General features: G+C 33.5%; 1 protein-coding gene across 6 annotated transcripts in view; it reads left to right on the forward strand.

Moving 5' to 3' along the window:
• The window catches only part of LOC129743123 (restin homolog), a 126,343-nt gene that overhangs the window by 25,024 nt on the left and 78,664 nt on the right, over positions 1 to 22,655 (forward strand). For 4 of the 6 annotated variants that reach the window (XM_055735084.1, XM_055735085.1, XM_055735087.1 and 1 more), the window contains exons 3-4: positions 11,741 to 11,797; positions 18,511 to 18,885. In XM_055735084.1, coding sequence (XP_055591059.1) covers positions 11,741 to 11,797; positions 18,511 to 18,885 — 432 coding nt within the window. The remainder of the gene's footprint in view (positions 1 to 11,740; positions 11,798 to 18,510; positions 18,886 to 22,655) is intronic. The other 2 variants (XM_055735086.1, XM_055735089.1) reach the window with 1 other exon arrangement.

A 22,655-nucleotide genomic window follows, 5' to 3' on the forward strand; every position in this document is an offset into this window, starting at 1 on the left:
TAACATTTGCAGGTAGAAGCATCTTGAAATACGCTTCTCTCATAACATTTAAAAGGAATTTTGGATACCTAGTTTAACATTTTTACTTTTTATTATTGCCCACCGTATTTTTAAAATTGTGTGTTTTGAGTCTAGAAAAACTGTATTTAAAAGAAAGGACATTTAAATACAGTTTTTTTGAAGTTTGGAAATAATTTATTTTATGCACTTTGAAAACCGATTTCTTCTTTCTACTCTTTGAAAGTCTGAATTCTGAGTTGTGTCTGAACCTAGAAAAAAATTTAATTGTCTGTCTGTTTTCTATAGGAACGGAAACTAAAATGAACTAAAATGAACAGCGCATCTTATGGAATGATGATGCGTATGAAAGTGATGTTCATTCAATTTGCTATACAGCTTTGACAAAGAGGCATTCGCATACATATTGTAAAATGTATGTTGTGATAGATCTTGAACAATGCAACGTTCAAGGTTCATATTTCATATCAAATTCATATCAAATGTGAAGCATCCTTTTTTACAGAGGGAAGTGGAAATGAACATAAAATAACAAGTTTCCAGAATCTTATGAATCAACTTATTGAATGCCCCTTCTTGCTTTTTATAACAGGAACTCCCAATAGTATCGAACATAAAATGTTACAAATTTGAAAGAATGCTATTGTTATTCGGAAGTTCAGTCAATAAATTTCAAAAAAAATTTTTTGATCATTCCAACGTTTCGATGCTGTTTATCATCATCTTCAGGGAATTAATCGGATCGGAACGTCGGAATAATCGAAAAATCATTTTCGAAATTTATTGACTGAACTTTCGAATAACAATCGCATCAAATTATCCAGACGATCTCTCCTTAATTCCATTTGAAAGAATTTTCATTCAAATTCAATCAAGTTGGTTGATTTATTGTTTGAACAGACCACCATCACTTTAAAAAGAAAAAGGAAAAAAAAAGATTAGCTATGTTAGAAAAATTATGTGAAACAGTATCGATACCTATCGATAATTTTTGATGTGATTTTTCTCAATTTTTTTTTCAAATGCATAATTTTCTGCTATATCAATAATATAAGGAGTGTATTCGAAAAAATGCAACACTTTGTTTTGTGAATAACTTTTGAAACCACGAATGAAAATTGATGAAATTTTCAGTGAAGCTGCCTAATAACGTATTTTTTTTACTGTCAAGTGATTTTTAAAATAGCGTCCAATGAAGAAGTTCATCGACTTTAAATTTTGGGCTCCACTTCAGCCATCTATAATGCATACTATGAACTACCTTTTTCCAAATCAAGACCTTTTTTGATTATTTTTCCTGTTCCCTGAATCCTAACTTTCAAAACTTCTCAAGAGTTTTAATTTGATCGAAGTTATGGAAAATTAAGCAGATTGTCCTCCTTGTCCAACATATTTAACTTGTTATTACTCCATATCTGTTTTCGAGATATTGCACCTTTCCAGATCTAACCAAAACAGAGAATCACATTTGTAGGACTTTTATAACACTTCCATTCAACGAAAAAGGTCGAATTCGGAAGCAGCTTTCTTTGTATATTTAGTCATTCATTGTGCCAATAGTTATGTAAATAATACTTGCTGATTTAAAGCTTCCACAGGTTTTCAGCCACCTCAAGTGCTAAACATCAAATTTTTCAATTTTCCTCCTTTTTTATCTCCAAAACATCCTGACGAGGCTTATCAACGAAAATTTTTATGGAAACCTGCCAGGTGCTGTTCGTTTTGCTGTCTATTTCTTCATTTTCCAAAATATCTCTAGCGGTTCCAATATTTTGCGCACGATTTGACCACCGTATTTTGTATCTTTTAACGGTGGGCAGCTTTTTACCCTTACAGAAATGAAGGCAGGCCTTTCTATGAGTCAACTTGACGAGAAAGTCAAACAATTTTTTTTATCACTTCCCAATCGAAATTTTAGGTTTGCGCTTGATAAAACCTCTAATATTCCTTACCTTCATGGAATCATTCATCTTCACTTCTTGAATAGTGAAAATTTAGAATGAATTAGCTCACCATTAGATCCTCTAGGACACCATAGACGACTTTGGTAGAATTTGGTAGAATAGTTGATTCCCAGCATTTGTTTTTTGTCTCACACTGGGACTATCCTGAATTTTTCGCAATCCTGCCCAAAAAAATTTAGTCAATGACCCTCTGTATTGGACGTTAACAAACACTTGACAGAACGTTATAACGATTGGCAATGTAAACTACTAGAAGGTAGCTTCACTGAAAAATTTCATCAATTTCCATTCATGCATGCAGAAGTTATTCACAAAACATTTTTTCGAATACACTCCTTATATTAAAATAAATGTTTGTCTCTATGTCTGTCTGTCAATTTCAATGATCAACTTTGCTAAAGATTGCGAGTAATTTTGACTTCTAAGAAAAAAGTTATTGAAGTTTTGTTATTGTTTTTTTTTTTCAAATTTGAAAATTAGGCAATTTTGGCGATATTTTTAAGAAATTTCAACCTGGATTGAAACTTAGATATTTTATAAACCATAACTCCATACGTTTTGCAGTCTTCAACAAAGTTCTTAAAAGAATTGAAATCTTTAATATCAAATACTCGAAGACTTTTATCAGCGATACCAAAAATAGTTGTAATGTTATCTATTTAAAATTCTAAAAATTGAAGATTCTAATTCTAATTATTTTATAGCGATATATCTTTGAATCAATAATATCTATAAAATCTGAATCCACAATTGAATGCAGGGTAAAAAATATATTTAAAATCAGTTTTTGTTCTTCGTGTAGGATTGTTGGTTCATCAGTTATCAATAATTGATTTTACTCAAAATCGATCGATTTATAAATGTCCACACGCCATATCACTAAAACAAGAGCTTATAGATAAATTCTGACAAGTGATTCGAATTCAGGATGCCAAAATTTTCCAAAATCAATTATTGAAACAAAGGCACCAAAAATGCTGTTCCCTAGTGTTATCTGCGAGAACTCAATTTTTCAATTGAAAAATCTCTCCAAGATCATCAAGATGATCTGATACTGTGTAGCAGTAAAGGGTGTAACGACCAAAAAAGGCTTAACCTCAACTAAGCAGTTTTTAATTCTATAACGGTTTATTTAAAAAAAATCGATTTAATACACTTAACAGTGAATTGTAGCCTTTCTTACAGTCCATAAATTATATTTGGATACATATGACACAAAATAATAATTAAATGATAGATTTATAAATTCTGAGTAATGATTAAAGTATTTCGAACATTGTAAATCCTAAATGAATTTAAGAAATGAAAGTTCAACATTTTTAATAGGATAAAAGTATTTTGAAATAATTATAATTTTCACATAAATAATAACATAATTGTAAACTAATTGAATATTTTTGAATGATTGAATTCTGGAATATCTTGAATCATGGCCGTAGGAACGGGGGGGGGGTTTTGGGGGTTAAACCCCCCCCATGAGGATCCAGAAAAAGCAAGCGAGATATTCTACTCTACACTAAAATTTTAAATTCAGACCCAAATTATGATAATAGAGTAAGGTCAATCAAGAGTAACAATCTAGACTAAAAACTAATGCCAAAACCTCAAAAACGCATCCCAAGTCCAAAATTCTGCTACACTTTTTATAAATTTTCTCACTTGTTCATAGAAATTCAAGTCTGAATATTAAATTTTAAATTAAATAAAACCTATTTCGAAATATTTCCTATTTCCATAATTCCCATAATCAAAATTGTATTCCTATTTTCGTATTTTGGATTCTGTATCCAGTTTAGGATTCTGGATTTCCGGTTCGAATAATCATAAGAAATTAAGAACAAAAGTTTCTTTTAAATCCTGGTTCAAATTTGGTTTTGCATTTCACATCGAATTTGACTCATGTTTTTCGAGATCATATGCATTTTCAATTTATTGATAGTTTTCCGAACATGAAAAAAGAGAAATTTTATTTTATATTCAAATTCAAAGTTCTTAAACTTGATTTTTACACAAAATTCAAATTTTGGAAGCTTCAAAATGACAATTCAAAATTGAAAACTTATATTCAGATCATTGTAAATTCATATTTCTCGCGTGAGCTTTTATTAAGTCCTATGGAACATCTAACGAATTCACAGAAAACTGCTGCATAAGTAATCAAAACAACATTAGATTTGTTTTTCACGTACAGAATCTGTTGTCCAAGCTACAGATATTCTTAATGGATAGAAGTTGTGTCTAGTTTATGTCAGTTTTTGTTTAATATTTTCTTATAAAACTATTTGTTTACATTTTGATTCATACGACGTTATGAAAGCTCACGCGAGATTTCAATCCTGATTCACAATACAGATAAAAACAAATCATTTAAATAGTGAATTTTGATAAATCCTGAACTAAAGAATTCTAGATTCATGAATGAGGGCTTTAAAACTAGGCCCATAAAATTTTGATCTGGGAAAAGATTCAGAAATCATATTTTGTTTTATAAATTTCAGAAATCGTTTGGAAATTCGGCTATTTAGGCAAAATTTTCCCGTTTGTTTGGATAACGTGCCGCTATTAAACCTATCCCTTTTCTGATACCAGATTCAATATTCAGAAAAATATTTAGCTTGTAAATAGATTTTACAATGAATATAAATTTTTGAGGAATTGAAGAGGTCATGAACTCAACACATTGCGGACTAAATACGAGATATCTCGTTTTTTCGCTTGCCAACAGTGTGCTACACTTTGAAGTAAAACTCGAATAGACTGAATTTACTTGTTAAACTGTATTAACCAAATTAAACACAACATTTGCAGTCACTTAAACATGCTGAATTTGACAATTTTAGTCCAGGGGTTTTTAAGATATAGAATGCCGAATTTCATGGTTTCTCGTCATTTCTCTCAGATTTCTTCGCGGTCTTTAATGTGTTGGAAAATTCATATTTTTAGTCAAAATTGGTTTGTAAGTTCGAGTTTTTCTTTGATCTGATAAACCCAAATTTTATTTAAAAAAAATCATCCACAGGGTTTTGATTATGGAATTGATTCTTTATGAAAAATATTTTCTGTTAAAGAAACATCTTCGCCTGAAAGCTCTGTACAAAATTTTATATTTTCCCGGTGTATTATTTAACATTATAAACACATTGAGGACACCAACATTCGACGTTTTATGTTTCAAAAACCAGGAGACAAAATTTTGCTAATTTAATATATTTGAGTAACGGGAAGTGATGTGTTAAATTTTGTAGAATGAAGTTTTATTATTAGATGCATAACATTTGAATTATGCTATTTAATGTAACATACCAGCGGCAAGAAAAAAAACGAGTTTTCTCGTATTTGGTAAAAAACGAGATATCTCGTGTTTGGTCCGCAACGTGTGAATATTGCAGTTTTTTAAGGCATATATTAAAGGAAAGGCATAATATTAAAATCATTAATATTAAATCAATAATGTATCGAGAAAATTTGATCAGAAAATCTGATGATTTTTATCTTTTACTTTTTTTTCCAAAAATTTGATTTATTTTCATCAATGGTTAGAATCTTTGTATTAGCAAAATAGTTTGAAGATTGGGCTTGTTTGATTTGAGAAAAGAATAAGTTTTTTTTATGAAATAGAGGCTCTCCTTAAGGCTCCTCCTCTTAATAAACAAATTAATGAAAACGAATTTCGTGCATTGTTGGGACAAAAATCAAAGTAAAAAATGAATCACCAGAACCCCCCCCCCCCCATGAGTCGGTTCTTCCTACGGCCCTGTCTTGAATGATCCCGTTTCTATGACATTATGATCTTTTATCTATAAAATAGAAGAGGTCTAAAAATGAAGAGTATAATTTTAATTTTTGTCGATTATGTCGCTTTGATCATTTTTTCTTTTTCAAAATAAATAAATGGAAATTTATTTATTTTTGAAAAAGAAAAAGTTTTCAATTTCGCCATATTTGAATAAACTTGATCGATTGAGTTAATATTCAAATTCAATTACCTGTTTTATGCATAACTAAAGACGAAATAAATATACACACAAGCGTCGCTAAAAGCTCGTGGTGTGAAGAGAAAACCGCCTTTGAATATGCAACGTGTTTTTCCATTTATTTTTAACATCTCGGTTCGATTTTTCAAAAGGGCGTATGCGCCAAATGCAAATAAATGGAGTTATTAGCTGGGCGTAAAGTACATTCTTAGACCTAGCTTATAGAGCTGTCAAACTTAAAACGCAATTTTCTCGAAACAACGATCTGTTCTCATGCTGAGTAGGGGAAATAGAATCTTATTTGAAAAAAGTAATGAGATACTAGGATCAACTCATCTAGTAGTGTCCTGACAATTAAATATTTACGAGTATAAGTTTATGCACATTCAGTTCCACTTGCCGTTGAAAATGTTGATTTCCTATGAATTAATTCAAATATCATAATATCATAGAAACGGGATCATACAAGATACTCCAGAATTCAATCATTCAAAAATATTCAATTAGTTTACAATTTTGTTATTTATGTGAAAATTATAATTATTTCAAAATACCTTCATTCTATAAAAAGTTTTGAATCCTTATTTCTTAAATTCATTTAGGATTTACTACGTTCGAAATTTTTTAATCATGACTCTGAATTTATCAAACTATCATTTATTTATTATTTTGTGTCATGTGTATCCAAATATTATTTATAGACTGTAAGAAAGGATACAATCCTCTGTTAAGTGTATTAAATCGGGTTTTTTGATTGGCCTACTAATGCATAGGGGGGAGTGGGGATACTTGATCCCCTTTTCTTATTTTCACCATATCTTTTTGGAAAAATTTAGCAACTCGCTGTCTTTGACATTTTCTGACAGCTTGTAATTTCAAGTTTCTATGCTCCAAAAATTAGAACGATACTTAAACCCGTTGATGAACTAGAAGCATTTTCGTGGGAGTTAAAAAATTGCGATTTTTCGGAAGTTAGGGGAGACTTGATCCCCTATTGAAGGAGACTTGATCCCCTATTGAAGGAGACTTGATCTTTTATTCAGGAAGCCCTAATCCTTGTATAAAAATCAAACAAAACCCCAAGATAGAATGTTAATTGACTATTTTGGTCATGTTTGATCTCATTTCACAATTAATAGCAGACAGAAGAAGTAAATTCTATAACTTTGTCTCAAGGCTAATATCATTGCATACTTAAAGGCGCTATTTTTATAACTAAGAGAAAATTAATTATTTTTGCTCTTTTCTTCAGACAATTGTTTGATAAATATTAGTTTTTGGATAAATATTAGTAATTTCGTAATCAGCAGTCATAACGATCCATTCAGAAGAAGAATATGCCATTTGGAACGGGGATCAATTGTACCCAACTCTAGGGGATCAATTGTACCCATAATCAACATTTTAGAAAACTTTTTCTGAAAAAAGTTGAAAGTTTTCCATTGCTTTGAAAATATGGTATATGAAGTTCATTTTACGCTCGAACGATTGATACATTGGAACAAATATTTTTTTTCATAATTTTACCATGTAAGGAACATTTTAGAGTGATGAAAAAAGATCTTCAAGTTACATTTTGTGAAATTTTTCAAACAAAGTTCAATTACTCAAACAATTATTTTGTTAAAAATTTTTAAACTACAAGCATTGTTATTTTGCTCATTTTCGCACATTTTTCTAGAACATTTGATCTTTGTAAGACGTTCCAGTTTCGAGATATAGCTGAGGAATCAAGTATCCCCAGGGATCAAGTATCCTCACTCTCCCCTATGCAAGGAACGGAATAGTATACCTAGCATCCAGTTATCCTTAATATAGAGGGAATTATCTTCAAGCTTAGCACAAGCTAGGTGGTTTCGTCAAAAATCAGGACAACGCGAAGCTAAAAATCAGGATTTTTCAGGACACCTCTTCATTCATGAAAATAATAAACAGCTCTGCTTAAATTGCATTATTAAAGGCACACAGGTGCTATAAACGCCTTGATTTATGCAAGAACAGTACGCAGCTTTTTGGCTGGCCTGCAGTTCATATTGAAAAAACACCAATTAAATATCATCTGAACCGAAGATAACCATCTGTTAAAAGGGTTTAACAATTTTATAACAGACTTATCTAGAGTTTGTTTTGATTAGGTCGTATGAACCATTATAAACAAAATTGAGTTATTGAGTGCAAACGATTGATAAACATGTATTCTATGTTGGATAAAAACTTGGTTTCATAAAGTCAATGCATAATTTCTGCATAATGATTTCAATTTAAGACGTATGATGACTTTCTTATTTTTGAGTGTAACTTGGTTTTAACGACCTTTTGCGTTGCCCTGCATTGCCGTGCATGCAAAAGGACGTAAAATAAACAGTTCGGCAAGGTGGTTTATCGGTCGTTTTGCATTTTTGCAGAAAGTGCGGGAGCAAAAAGCTTAAAACTTCAAATTATCTAACGCAAACCATTTGAAAGAGTGATTTTAGCTATCTCAGTGCACTGAATATTTCCAATTTGTTGCTGGTAAGTTAAATGAACATTACTTCTAGACTGAGCGAATTTTCACTTTATATTTTCCACTACAGGGGCAGCCAAAATAAGTATAAGCTTTTGGCCACTTTCCTCTCTCCTTGAACGGTTATTGAAGTCACCAGAAAGTAACCAGCAATGTACAATCAATGCTCAGGATTGTTTCCTAGAGGACTTCTCTTAGCTCCGATTTCGCAAGCATCTTTGAGCGGGCACTCGAAGTATCGCTGCAGCTACTTTCTATTACCGCTAATGTTAAATTTAGTTCTGAAGAAGAAATAACGGAGTGGATTACAAATGGAATTAAAGTTAAAGTTTCAAATTAACAAAGATGCAAAACGTCGTTAGTACCAAACATGTAATGCAAAATGTCGTATCTGCATGTTTTCTCGAACAACTAAACTAATGCCTGTTTCGAATACATTAATATATTTCTAACATGTTTTTGTATCGCATATTCAATTTCCAGATAATTCTGAGCGATACTTAAAATACTAGAATTGAAAGCATTATGCAAAACTTCAACCTCGATTTTCTGGAAACATGTCAGGTGGCTCATACGACCTAATCAAAACAAACTCTAGTTATTAGATTTTTTCATAGTTTAACTACAAATTCGATTAAATGTTAGAGGTTTTCATAAAAATCAGAACAATTCAGGACATTTAGGTCCAATTTAAAAAAAAACAGGACAACTCGAGAGTTTTTAAAAAAATTAGAACGGTCTCTCGAAAATCAGGACAAATTCTGATAAATCAGGTTACCTGGCACCTCTGAGCATGAGAGAAACAATAACAACTGAACAATTGTAATGCACGTCAGAGGTGCCAGGTGTTCTGATTTTTCAGGACTTGTCCTGACTTTCGAGAGGTTGTCCTGATTTTTCTATAACTTTAGAATTGTCCTGATTTTTGAAAATTTGTTTTCAAAATGTACAGAATTGTCCTGATTGTCAAAAAAAATCTCAAATCACAATCGAATTTGTTATCGAACTATGAAAACTACGAACAAAACTGTTAAGTCCTGATTTATGACAAAACCACCTGGCACCCCTTATGTACGTACAAGTATAACTATGGGTGTCAGGTGTCCTGATTTTTCAGGATTTGTCCTGATTTTCGAGAGGCCGTTCTGATTTTTGAAAAACGCTTGAATTGTCCTGGTTTCTGAAAAATGGCCCATAAATGTCCTGTTTTAAAAAAATATCCAAATTATAACTAAATATATTGTTAAACGATGAGAACACCAAACAAATCTTAAATAAAGTAGTTTAATCAGTTTAACCATTGATAACCTTTTGTTTCAAATGATATTTAAATGATGTTTTTCGATATTAACTACAGGCCAGCCAAGGCTATTCTTGCGTTGCATAGTACGAGGCGTCTTCAGTACCTATATTGAATTGCATGGAAGAAGATTACATTATTTTTTGTTTAAATATAGCCACTGATTCCAAAAAATACATCTCCAAGCAAAATTTCTTCCTTCAAGTTCATGACGAATTTTACTGCTGTTGCAATTGGCGGCTTTGAACTCCCGTCTAGCACTGGATTGCATCTGAATTTTTGGATTTTAATCTGAAGTCTGAAACTCACTATTGGACCCGACTTTTTTTAAATTAAGTTAAAAATCAGAAATACTTTAAAGTCCAGGGAATTCAACAGCTTGAAATTAACGCGTCTGTACAAAAAAAAAATCACTTCAAACTTTAAACAGTTGAAAAAATTAAATTGGGTGATACTTTTTGTTGATGCATTTTCGTTGAAACAGGTTGGAACGTCAAATTACGCCTATTTAAAATGGAATTATTTTTTTTTTCACGTAGGGCCAATAGATAGCGTCGATTTTTTAAATAGGATTTGATTAGATGCTCCGAAATTTCAAAAGCGTTTTTTTTTTGTTCTGAGCTAACTGATAGTTTCGCCCTTATGAAATGTTACGCTAGGTTTGTTTACATTTGGCGCGTTCGCCTTTTAACAAACTTACTACCAAATTATCTGATTCCCGCTTTCGTCGTAGTATCGAAGCTCGCCATCGCTGCAGAAGAATGCGATGTAGGGTGTAAGGCCCATCGATTGAATATGGCAAGCTCGGGGTTGTACCCCTTTATGAAAATCCATATGAACATTATATGGTTTGGAGCTTCGGCTCCAAAATTTTTGAAACCGGTTCGGTTAATACAGAACTGGTATAAAAAATTAAATTTAAATTATTGCTAGAAATTTTACTCATTCCTCCTAATCCTTCCTCCCACTCGTTTTGTCGTCATGATGACATCATGAGTGGGAGTGGGGATTATTATTTTTACACCTATACACAGCGAGCGCGCCCATCGTGTATATGACGTCATGTATAATTTGACGTCATATATACGATAATCTTGATTAGTGATTGCTGGATGTTGCTGGCAAGCCAACTGGATACGTTTTTTGGAGTTATTATTTTATGATAATTTGTATGAAATTTATTTTTTCAAACTATTTTGTTTTTTTTTATTCCTTTTATACATTGAAGAGGGGAAAAATCTTTTTTTTTTAAGATAAAAATCATTTTGATTGTACTGCTCAGTTTTGCAAAAACGTGTGGAACAAAGTTTACAAAAAACCACAATAATACACACAAATACTCTGACATCGCCTGAACTCGTCGAGCTGATTCGATAGGTACCTATGAAGGTATATCTAAGACCCATAATTAATGATCTCTCAAATCGACCGATAACTATACCTTTCTGTAAGAAAGGCAAAAAAGAACAAAATTAGTTTGCGTAGGTGTCTAGAAAGATATGGCTACTTTGTTTTCGGTTTACGCGGTACACGAGTACAAATATTGACTCTCATTAAAAAATAATCCACCAACATATTAGTAGCACAGTGTGGTTCGGTTATTGAAATAAACTTCAAATAGAGTGCTCTTATAATATCTTGTCAGCAGTATCATTCCTGCACGGTATTTTACTTCATAGTTTTATTTTTTTTTTCAAACAATGTTAATAAGTCCTCATGTTGTTTATTTCTTCCACACATCTTTTCCCATATTTTCCCGTTGCACCTTACCCCAAAACGTTTGTTTGTTTCTGCTACTGTGTTTGTGTTGCCGGAAATTCTCCCATGTGTGGACCACCTATCTGCGGAAACACAATGTGTATAATTTCTCACGTTTGCATCATAATGTTATTATGCACCCGGCACCCACCACCCCACATTTCTGACCCACCCATCATCCTCTTCACTACTGCATGGTCCCGTTGAAATGTCCGGAAAATAGCCACTTCCAATGGGTCCGATCTTTACTGGGAAGCAACCGGACGTCGCCGAAGCTCAGGTAAGTGTACTCTTTGCCGGTTTCCGGTTGTAGGTGTAGAGAAGGTATTAAACTTTTATCATTCAGCTGGTTCTGTAGAAAGCAAGCATGCATGCATGCATGCTGGAATTTGTGCTTAGTTTGAAAATGAACTTTCTCGCCAACCAGCCGCCTGTTTGCCTATGTTAACTAATACGGGATCAAGAAAATGTTGCTTGGGTTCTCTGGTAAAAGGAGGTAGATTGCGCTTGTTCCCCTCATGAGTTACGATAACAACGTCTGTACGTAGTAAGTACACTGCTGTGCAAAAGTTTCGAGGATATAGAATGCTGATTGGGTTGTATATAGAGATGCTTACTAAAGTAAAAAGTAGAAAAAGAGGTAAGAATTTTCGTAGAACACCCCATTGAGATGGTAATAAAACTCTCGCCAGGACGCATTCTAGTCACTTGTTTTCAAACTCAGCAGAAACCGTGTATTTGGTTGGAGCTTTCCACCATTCGCTATGAAACTGGCATGAATAGTAAAATAACCACCATCATCATTCATCAGCCCCAAAACCTGATTCTATTGCACCTGGAACAAGAAGCGATAGAAATGGAAAATTTACAACACTTTCCGAAATATTCCTTCACTCATCGTTGCTTCTCATAGAATCATCATCATCGTCAGTTTGCTTCCGGCAAAATTGGTATCCTAACTCCCTAGCATGAAATTCAAAAGTGTCTGGCTAGAGGAAACCACTGCTGACTTTCTCTGTTCAAAGATTATTTGGTTGGGTTTACATCGGTCGTGTCGGAATTTAACCTTTCGATACGTGATAGAAGTTTAACTTTTGATGTAACCCTCCAATACAGCATTTATTGGTACCTCCATTGGTATCGTTATGAAAATAAAACGGACTGAAAATCGATATATTTTTTGAAAATTTAAAGCTTTCATCGAATCTAAACAGATAGGTATTAATTGACCTTCCCTTAACAGGTTTATCCAACCTAGAAGCTAAGCTGAACGATTCGAGTTCGTTCGAAGAATCATTGTCTAATCCCAAGTACTTGAATGTGAAAACGAATATTAGTTTCGAAACAATGATTCCATCAATCCTCGGAATTAGTACACTTTTAAACAGGTCAACCAAAAACAACAAAAACTACTGATTCAGTTCAGTTTAAAATGTTGAAAGGTATCATAACGATTATTCATCAGTCAAGCTCTAATGAAATTCAAATCATGATGCAACTATTAGCCGCTGCAAGCTTTGTATGGAAAATTTCAAATTCAAAAATTTCAAACCTTTCAAAATTTTTATTTGATTTTTACCACTGCCAAAAAAATCTCTGTAAATTTCAAAAGCGATTCTGCCATGCCTGATTTAGGGCACAGAATTTGAATTTTGTATAAGCTTTAGTAAGGGAAAACTTTTTTTTTCATTAACCCTCCAAAGCTGTTCGTAAAATATTCGCTTCGGGGAAGTTTCATCTGTAGGTAGTTGGCGATCCCCTGTCCGCAAATGCTGACCTATTTTATTGATTTTAGATTCATTGTGTAGGTAATTTATTCTAGTTTTTGAACGTTTCAACAAAAAGTCGATATGTTTTACCAAGTTATCAGAAATTGGTTCCGATTGAATGAAGTTACAAACAATTTTATTTTAAAATATTTAGAACTTTTTACAGCTTTGTTATATTTAAGTGCTCTATCGATTTTTGAAATTGTCAAGAATTAATCTTCCCAACAATGTATAAATATATTGAGGTCCAATGTAAGTTTTGACCGCTATATCAGATCTTCCGGTAGAAAAAAAAACTTACTTAAATATCCGAATTCAACTTTTACTTTTCTACGGTGTATCTCTTTTGTTAATGAACCGATTTTCAAAACTCAAATTTTGATTTTTTTTTCGTAAATTTGATGATCATTTTCATAGAACATACTTTGTCTTTCAAAAATCTCAGTTCTTCAGTTTATTAGAATGATGATTATGAGGATTGAAATTTGCGCTTCGGATCATATTAACCCGAACAGCTTTGGAAGGTTAAAAGTTCACTAGAAATGTAGTGATGGTCCATATTATATAACTTTGGATGATAAATGTTCGAAACCAGAACCAAATTCTTGCACTACATTTTTTGTGGACAAATTCGAACCTAGTTTATACCTCAAAAAATTGTTTAGCGTCTCTGACTGGTTATTTGAAAGCTTCTTTGTTTGTTTGGTTATAGAACCTCGGTTAAAACAAGCAACGATTGAGATTTTTGACTTTTTTTTTTATAAGACTTGATTTTTTATTTTTAAATGATTATAGCATTTTTCGGGAAAAAATAGCTTCTACGCATACAAAAAAAGAACAAAACTTGAAAATGGACAACGAAATAATTATTTCTTTTTCCATACAAAATTCAAACTCAATGCACTTATTCAGGAATCAACTAAATTATCCCATATGTTTCTCTGATTGAAAAAAAAAACATATGGGAGCCAAAAGTCAATTTTGATCATCAATGCTGTAAAGATAAAAAAAACTTGCGTTTGTCTTTTTTCTGTAACTTAGTATCTGATACATAAAACATGCCTTACAGATACTACTACGGCCAAGCCAACTATGTGATGGAAACGCAGAAGATACAAATATACTTATTAATGTACTTATTACTCTGTAAGGTTAGGTTATAAAGTGCAATGATTCCAGATTGTCCGGTTTTTCAATGAAATTTTCGAGACAAGCCTGGGCCTGTAGAAAACTGCCCAGATTTTGCCATGATTCATTCACATTATTTGAAGAATTAAACGAAAATCTCAAATCCAGTTAAAAGTTTTTTTTATGTCAGAAAACTATTTTTTAAAAGTTTGTTTCATACAAAAAAAAATTTTTTTCTGGGTGGCTTAAACAATAATTTAGCGTTGCTGACGTGCTTTGATTAAAAAATTTAATTTCAAATCATTTTTCTTCACTTTTTCCCTATTTTTTTGGATTATTTGAATGGAAAAATTTAAATTAATTACCCGGTTTTTTCTAGGTTTAAAAATAATTGACGGGAATGCCTGACCCAGCTACGTGCGAAAATTTATCGGGAATATAGTAGACTATGAAAAGAAGATCAGCAAACAAATACTACACTTTTCAGTGTCTGTAATTAACTAGAAATTGTTATTTGATATTCAAAAATATAGGGTGATTTGCCAATCGTTGTCCCCATACCCATTGTTGCACAGAATGACTTAAATTGTCAATATTTCAGCTGTTTCTCAACTTTTTCTCAAAAATTATACTGAATCATGTTAATTGGAATGTTTACTGATGAAATGAGGCTTTTTACGATATTTTTTGCTGTAAAATATGCATCTAACGACAGTTTTAAATTTTCTTGTTATTTTTTTCGTGCAATTTTTATGCTAATTGTTAAAAAAAACCTTAAGATTCCGTCTACGGTAAATAAGGTTTTACGTCAGAACAAAACATTTTTCGTATCGGTTTTCTTTACGAAATGTTGGTAGACAATTTGAACACCATGATTTTGGAAAAATACAATTCATACATAACCAGAGAAAATATCGGATCGTGCAACAATTTGTCCACTCATGCAATCTCCTCCTGCCCCATTGTAAGTCCGCTGCAAGAGATTTGTATAGAAATTTCAAATTAATTGATTTGCATACCTCTAAAAACTTTTTTTGGGTTGTTTTAACTGCCAAAAATAGCAATAAAATTTTTGAAAGCAATTATAGAGTACTGAATTAGCTGAACGTGATTTGATTTGTACGGGAAATGAAAATTTTCATTCAAAAATAACCAGATATGTGAAAGTTTAAAAAAGATATTTTTTATATATTTCTTGGTCTTGGATTTTATGTGAATAAAAACCAAACCTTACTTGTTGTAACCTAGAAATGTATTCGATGTCATCCAAAAAATTGCAAACAAATTCAATTTAGTGTTTTCGATTTCAAATTTGAAAGCTTCTGATCCGTAGAATGAAAATAAAAAGTCGCAATTCACTGCTTTGCATAGCCAATGATTTTGTTGATTTATATAACCTTCGCCAAAAAAAAATGTCATGGAATAATTGAATGCTCCAGCAAGCAATGGATATTTTGGAATGGTTATAACTGTACTTTCATTCTTCTCATGTTGGCGAAAAATGAAGGTTAAGAATAGGAAAAATCAATTTCTAATCAAAAACAAACTTAATTTCAAGCATATTTGATTTTCCTGGATGATTTCGTATGCAAAAATATCTTCTTGCATACAAATTTTCATACAATATTGACACGTTAAATGATTACATGCGACTGAAAAAAAAACTCGGATTGTTTTTTTAATATGACATGTTTTTTTTATAAATAAGTGGATATTAACGTTTAACTATTAATTTTAGTAACTTCTGTGCTCACTTAGAATGTTCATATTTTATGCACTCAATGATGATTTTCAATGATTCAACCTCTATTCAAAGACACTTCATATTTCCATAAAAATATTTTCAAACATTAAAATTGAAGTTTTGAGATTGTTAAACTAGATGAAAAACATTTCTATATATTGGAAAGTCGGACAAATTGCAATGTCTGAAAAGTGTCAAAGTCACTTAAACTGCTTTGGCTTTGAGGAACTACTTTTTTATCAGATTTATTTTGAAATCCTTTATCTCGACCATTTATCTACTCAACATTTTATGCAAAGAATCTAAAGATTCTTCTAAAAAAATCCTGTTTCTCAAATTTCGGACGAAAAAGCTTAAAGAACTGCATTTCATGTCATTAGCGAACCCCTTGCTCTTGATTATAATATTGTCGAAATATTGTAAAGTATTAAAACTTCGACCCTAAATCCTTAAAAAACTTAAAGTCGAAGGTTGGAAGACTCGAATTATTACTTATCATGTGCGATTTTCTCAGAAATTGTAATCAGCCGTCGAGCTGAACCGGAGACATTTGAGTGAAGCTTTATTTGCCTCTTATTATTCAAAAAAATAAACCGTCATAGATTCGTGGAACTTATTTTGACCAAAACAGTTTTTCAGCCGGAAAATTGTTGAAAAAGATTTCAATGTGAAATGAATTTATTTTTGAAGATTGATTAAATGCTACAGAGGTTACATTGATTACCAGTAGAACATAAAAAGAAAAAAACTCAATACTGTGCAAATGAGGTCAAATAACATTTCACTCGGATGGTGCCGGTAAAATTCAGCGGCAGATGTGAGTTTCTGAGAAAATTTCGCGTAAGAAAAATGATATTCTAGACTCTTAAACCGACGGTTTCGTGTTTTTTTTTTTAGATTTTGGTTCCGATATTTCTCATGGTGCATTGGACAGTGTATATGGAAGACCCCCCTCAAAAGGGGCCATCTTCAAATTGGATTTCATATCCAAATCCAAGTTGGCTTGAACTAAAAGCTCTCATAATAGGCTCCCGTAACAAATGTCAGCCTCTTTGACCACATGGTGGTTGGACCTTAAAAAGGTTTTTAAAATGTGCAATCATTGGAAAAATTGGACAACATTAGGTACGACAGAAAATATGCCTGTGCAACTATTGGGCACAGACAATCTGTTTTAAATGATTTTTTAAAATTTTGATGTCATTTTTTTCGAACAATTGAACTTTTGGATCTTGTTGGCGAATCCTGTGTGAGTGCAATCGACAAAAAAAATCGAGTGAATTCGCTTTAAATGACTAAAATACAGCATAAATACCTAAATCATACGCTTAGCTGTGCAACGATTGGCAAATCACCCTACTTAACTTTGATCTGAAGAGTGGTTCGTAGAAAGTACCTCATGTTGAAGTACATTTCCTTTCAGCTCCGGCACCGGCTCCAGTTGTTACAGCGACCACTAGACATCATCCACCAATTTCTAAAATATATTATGCTTGTAGACCTCAAAACATCAACTTAAAAAGAATTAATACTATGCAAACTCAAAGCATTCAACCTTTGAACATTTTTTCAGCACAAATAACAATTCATAATTAAAAATTACATATTATTCCAGGAGTTGAAATTGGCAGCGAAAAGAAACACTCCCGTCATCCACGGTCGCAGCCTACTCCTCCCCTGTCAATCAAAACAAATTTACAGCTTTCAACTAATCCGCATATTCGACCCCGCATAAACAGACTTTGCCAATTACTAATTTAAACGAAACTAAGCTTTATTTAAAATAAAAACATAAATCGCTCAAACAATTATGATTAGGGGAGAACTGTACAAGACCCACCAGTGTGGGGTAAGATGGCCCATGGTATTATTTCTCAAAAATACGCTAATCTATGGCCTCGAATGATGTTTTTCTGCATTTTTATTGTGGCAAACGATCTTTTCTATCATTTCTTACGTGAAAAGTAAGAAAGACTTGAACGGAAGCGAAATCCATTGATTTTGTTAAAAAACAGTTTGATAGTTTAAGCTTTACAAAACTTTTTAATCAATGTTGGTCACAAAATAGTTTTTTTCATGTTCTTCCAAGCTCGATGTTGGATTTTTTTTAACAACGCACTCAATAATTAAGCAGTCCCAACGATAAATAATAACAAGGCACAAGGTATATGTTTATTATATCGAATAACAGCCCGACTTCCATGCCATAAATATTTACTTTTGATTAAAATAATTGCCCAAACGAGATTCAGTCCGAATTCGCATTTTCGTAAATTAGCATACCGTTGTTTCAGAGCAAAATTTAATGTTTTCTTTCCGTTTCGGTTCTGCCACCCCTCTTCCTCTTTTCAGATCAAGGTGTGATTCTGACACCGGATACGGACAGCTTCATCATCGGGCAGCGAGTTTGGGTGGGCGGATTGCGACCGGGACACATCGCCTACATCGGAGAGACGCATTTTGCCCCGGGCGATTGGGCCGGAGTGGTTCTGGACGAGCCGAATGGGAAGAATGATGGTTCCGTTTCCGGCAAGCGATATTTCCAGTGTGAACCGAAAAAGGGCGTCTTTTCGCGGCTTACTCGGCTAACGCGGGAACCGCTTCCCGGTGCGGGCGATACGTCCATGGATCAAAGCTTTCGATCACTGGTATCGCCCATTAGGTCCAGAGCCGTTTCGCCCACGCAGAGCGTGTCCAGTTTTGCATCGAAATCGCCGGCCGTTAGCAGTGAGTATAATAACAAAGTGTTAAAAAAGGAGAACTTATAATTGTTTGCTGAAGTTAATTTTTTTGAACCAATTTATGACGAATTGTAGCTTTCTTAGTAGAGTGGTCCAAAAATGTGTTTCGGAATCAAAATCTGGAATGCTGGAATTTTTTTATCTCATCCCAGAAAGCCCAATAGCAAATTACAACTCATTCGTTTAACCCTAGGCGTCGCTCTACGATGTCTGGAGGTTTTACAGAATTTATTATGACCAAACTGTACAAACCACTTTATTGAACTGTCTTTTGCACAAGTAGCGATTGTTCTAAATTTTTGTTTTCTAAAAGAATCATGACAAAAAAGTTGTTAAGTGTAAAAGAGGACTATGTCAATCTTAAGGTTTTGCTTTACCAACTCAATTTGTCGTTATCTACGCAAAGAAAAAAAATTACTTACCGCCCGCCTTTGAGTTGGAAATACCTCTTTTCTATTCTTGATAACTTTCTTATCGAAGCTCTTATCATCTTACAGTCTTCAAAGGAATAGATTATAATAACTTTTTGGTTTAGAACATCATAATTTTAGAACAACCAAAAGTAAAAACCTTCACCAAAAAGTGTTTTTAGCAGTTCTTGATTCCGGGAAACATTTTTTTTTGGACCTCTTCTTTACACAGTGCAACGCATAAATGGGAAACAATTTTCCTTTTCTGCGAAGAGATTTCGCTAGTTTTGAAGTTTCATGAATAAGTTAGCCTAACACGAATGCCAAAAGTAGGTTAAAATGTTCCTTTGCTTTTAGGTAATTTTATTCCGAAATCTGATATTTCGAAAATAATTATTAGTTTCATATGGTTCATATTATCGTAAAGCATTCGTAATTTTGTTTTCCTATTCAATATGATGCAAATTGATCATTTTTTCAGTGATTTCTATACAATTTGGTACAAATGCATTGTTTTTTACAGAAGCTTTGTTTATCGTCCACCGCCGTCCACCTTTGAAAAGAGGGGCGCCCTTATAAAATCGACCTAGATATTTTTGTACAAGTTAATCCATTGCGTAATAAGACCACTTCCACTTGGGAACTGGGGTGTGACCTATCTGATCATTGATCGTTCTCGCTAAAACGTTGATCACTCCGCACGATGATTGCTGTCAAAACCGTGCAGCACCATCATCAAATTGGAATCTCATCAATGACCGATGTATACGGCAAATCATGTTGGTCTAGGATCAGGAGTGATTGGTTCAGTCAGTAAGTGAGTGATACATGCAACCGATCATCAGCAAATGTTTTTTATTTTAAACATAGCCAATAGTTTTTTTTTTGGTTTTTTTATAACGATTTTATACATCAGTATAAACAAAATTAAAATTAAAGTTTTGTTTGTGGGGAAAATATGTTCTTGTTCATTGTGTTTAATTTTGACAAGTTCTGTTATTAAATTGTCGTCCGTTAAGTTTAAATTTATGGTTTCCCACACAACTGTTGGATTTTTCTGTTGAAATTTTAGTAAAAAGATGTTTTTGTGAAGCAAAAATACTCCAGTCTTATTAATTTGAAAACAGCTGAATCCACCAAAATTGCACTTAGATTCCTTCTAATGAGGAGCTCCTTTCAATCACACAAATAGACCACTATTCCTATAATTTTTTTATACAATGAATGATACTAAATTATCGATGATAGATTAGTGCGATATTCTGCGTCGCTTTTGTATTGGAGCTCCCCGTATCATTACAAAATCTCAGTAAAACTTTGCATTCTTCGCTACAGCCCATGTCAAATCCTATGAGGCTGGGTCATTCGGCCGAATGAGTTATCAGGTCGAATGGGTTATCAGGCCGAACAGGCCACTAGGCCGATTGGGTTATTCGGCCGACACGGTTATCCAACCAAAGGATGTCAGGCCGAATTAACGCTTAGCCGAAAGGATGTGGGCCCGAATGTCAGCAGGCCGAAATGTCGATTGATCATTAGGCCGAATGATCGTAATGAATGGTTGCTAGGCCGGTAAGGTATCTTTTACAGTTGTCTGCATGTTAGGCCGAATGTTTCTAAGGCCGAATGGTCGTTAGGCCGATTGAACGATAAGCCAAATGTTCATGAGTTAGAATGAGTGCTAGGCCGAACGATCATAAGACCGAATGGTTGTAAAGTCGAATGGATGCTAGGACGAATGGTCGTCATGCCGGCCCAGCATCTATTGAAAAAAAAAATACAAAAACGGCCATTCGGTGACCTAATGACCATTCGGTTTAACGATCATTTGGCCCGACGACCATTCGGTCTAACAGCCATTCGCCCCAACATGAAAACAAGCATAAATATGTCTCGGACTAGCCGGACTCGGGCTAGCATACATTCGACCTAACGAACTTTCGAACATACGACCATTCGGCCTAGTGTTCATTCGACCTAATGACCATTCGGCGTGACGACCTTCCAACCTAGCATTCATTCGGCCTTACGACCATTCGTCCCTTCGACCATTCGACCATACGAACATTCGGCCTTACGACCATTCGGTCTAATGATCATTCGATCTAATGACCATTCGACCTTGCATCCATTCGGCCAAATAACCTTCGGCCAAATGTCCCATTCAGCCTATTGTCCTATTCGGCCGAACATTCTTCGGCCTGTTAACCCTAACGACCCTCGGCCTAACATCTTTCGGCCGAATGTCTGGGCCCCAAATCCTAGAGCTAGCAAAATTTGTACAGTTGTATTTTGCCCAAAAGGAACCCAAAACCGTTAGTTACTTTTTTGTCCAGGTACTGTACATAAATGTCCTAAAAATAGTTTTATTTTCGAACGACTAGAAAAACGTTTTTTTGTTTAATTTAATAATTTTTTTATATAAATAGTTCTGTATGTTCTAAGTGCGTTGAGCATTGCATTTTTTACATTTTAATAAGTTTTAATAATCCTCAAGACAGCTTTTAAAGCTTCTTATCAATGCCTCATAGATAGAATTAGGAGTTTCCTTAGGAAAAATATCTAGGAGCATAGAAGGTGTAGGAAAACACAATCGCACCATTTACCAGAATTGTTCCTGATCTTTAACCTTTTTCCTACTAACACAACCCTTTCTTTGGATGTTTGAATATAGATTCGCAGACGTACAGACGGTTTCTATAGCTGGTGATATTGACTTACATTTGTTTCTGTGTTTTTCAAAACCAGCCTTTGGAACTTGATCCTAGAGAGTATCTTATTAACAATCCTATCTGCATTCCTCATTGACTACTAGGACGTGACCGGCGCCGTTATTGATAATTTTCAAAGGGAGAGTATGAGTTTTGTGCACTGAGAATGTGCTGCTAATCTCAAGCAACATTCTATTTGGCCTCTGCACAAATTTGATGCCCTCGGTGAATCACGGGGTAGCAACCATTGGCGATGTGGAACTTGTTCTGCTTAGCCACGCCAGCGATCATGGAATTCGAAATGCGTAAGTTGAACAATGCTTAATTTGACATGTTATGCTGAAGTTTTATTTTAAAATTTATTATGAATACTCATATCTACACAGCATTTCAAGTTCAATGATTTAAGGTGGATATTGGATATGAGTAGTCAACCAAGCTAAGCTCAGTTAAGCTAATAAGTTTTAAAAACCCTCAACTTATGAAATTTTTAAACTAAACTATCTAATTATTTAAAATTTTCAAATATTCACTAGACTGGTCCATAACAATCAAAAACCCTTATTTTCGACGCTGCACTCCCTTGATTGGTGTCATTAGTTGATAAAAAATGACTTTCTGAAAGTTTCAGCTTA

This window comes from Uranotaenia lowii, chromosome 2 (assembly GCF_029784155.1).
Source record: "Uranotaenia lowii strain MFRU-FL chromosome 2, ASM2978415v1, whole genome shotgun sequence".
Classification (NCBI taxonomy): Eukaryota; Metazoa; Arthropoda; class Insecta; order Diptera; family Culicidae; genus Uranotaenia; species Uranotaenia lowii.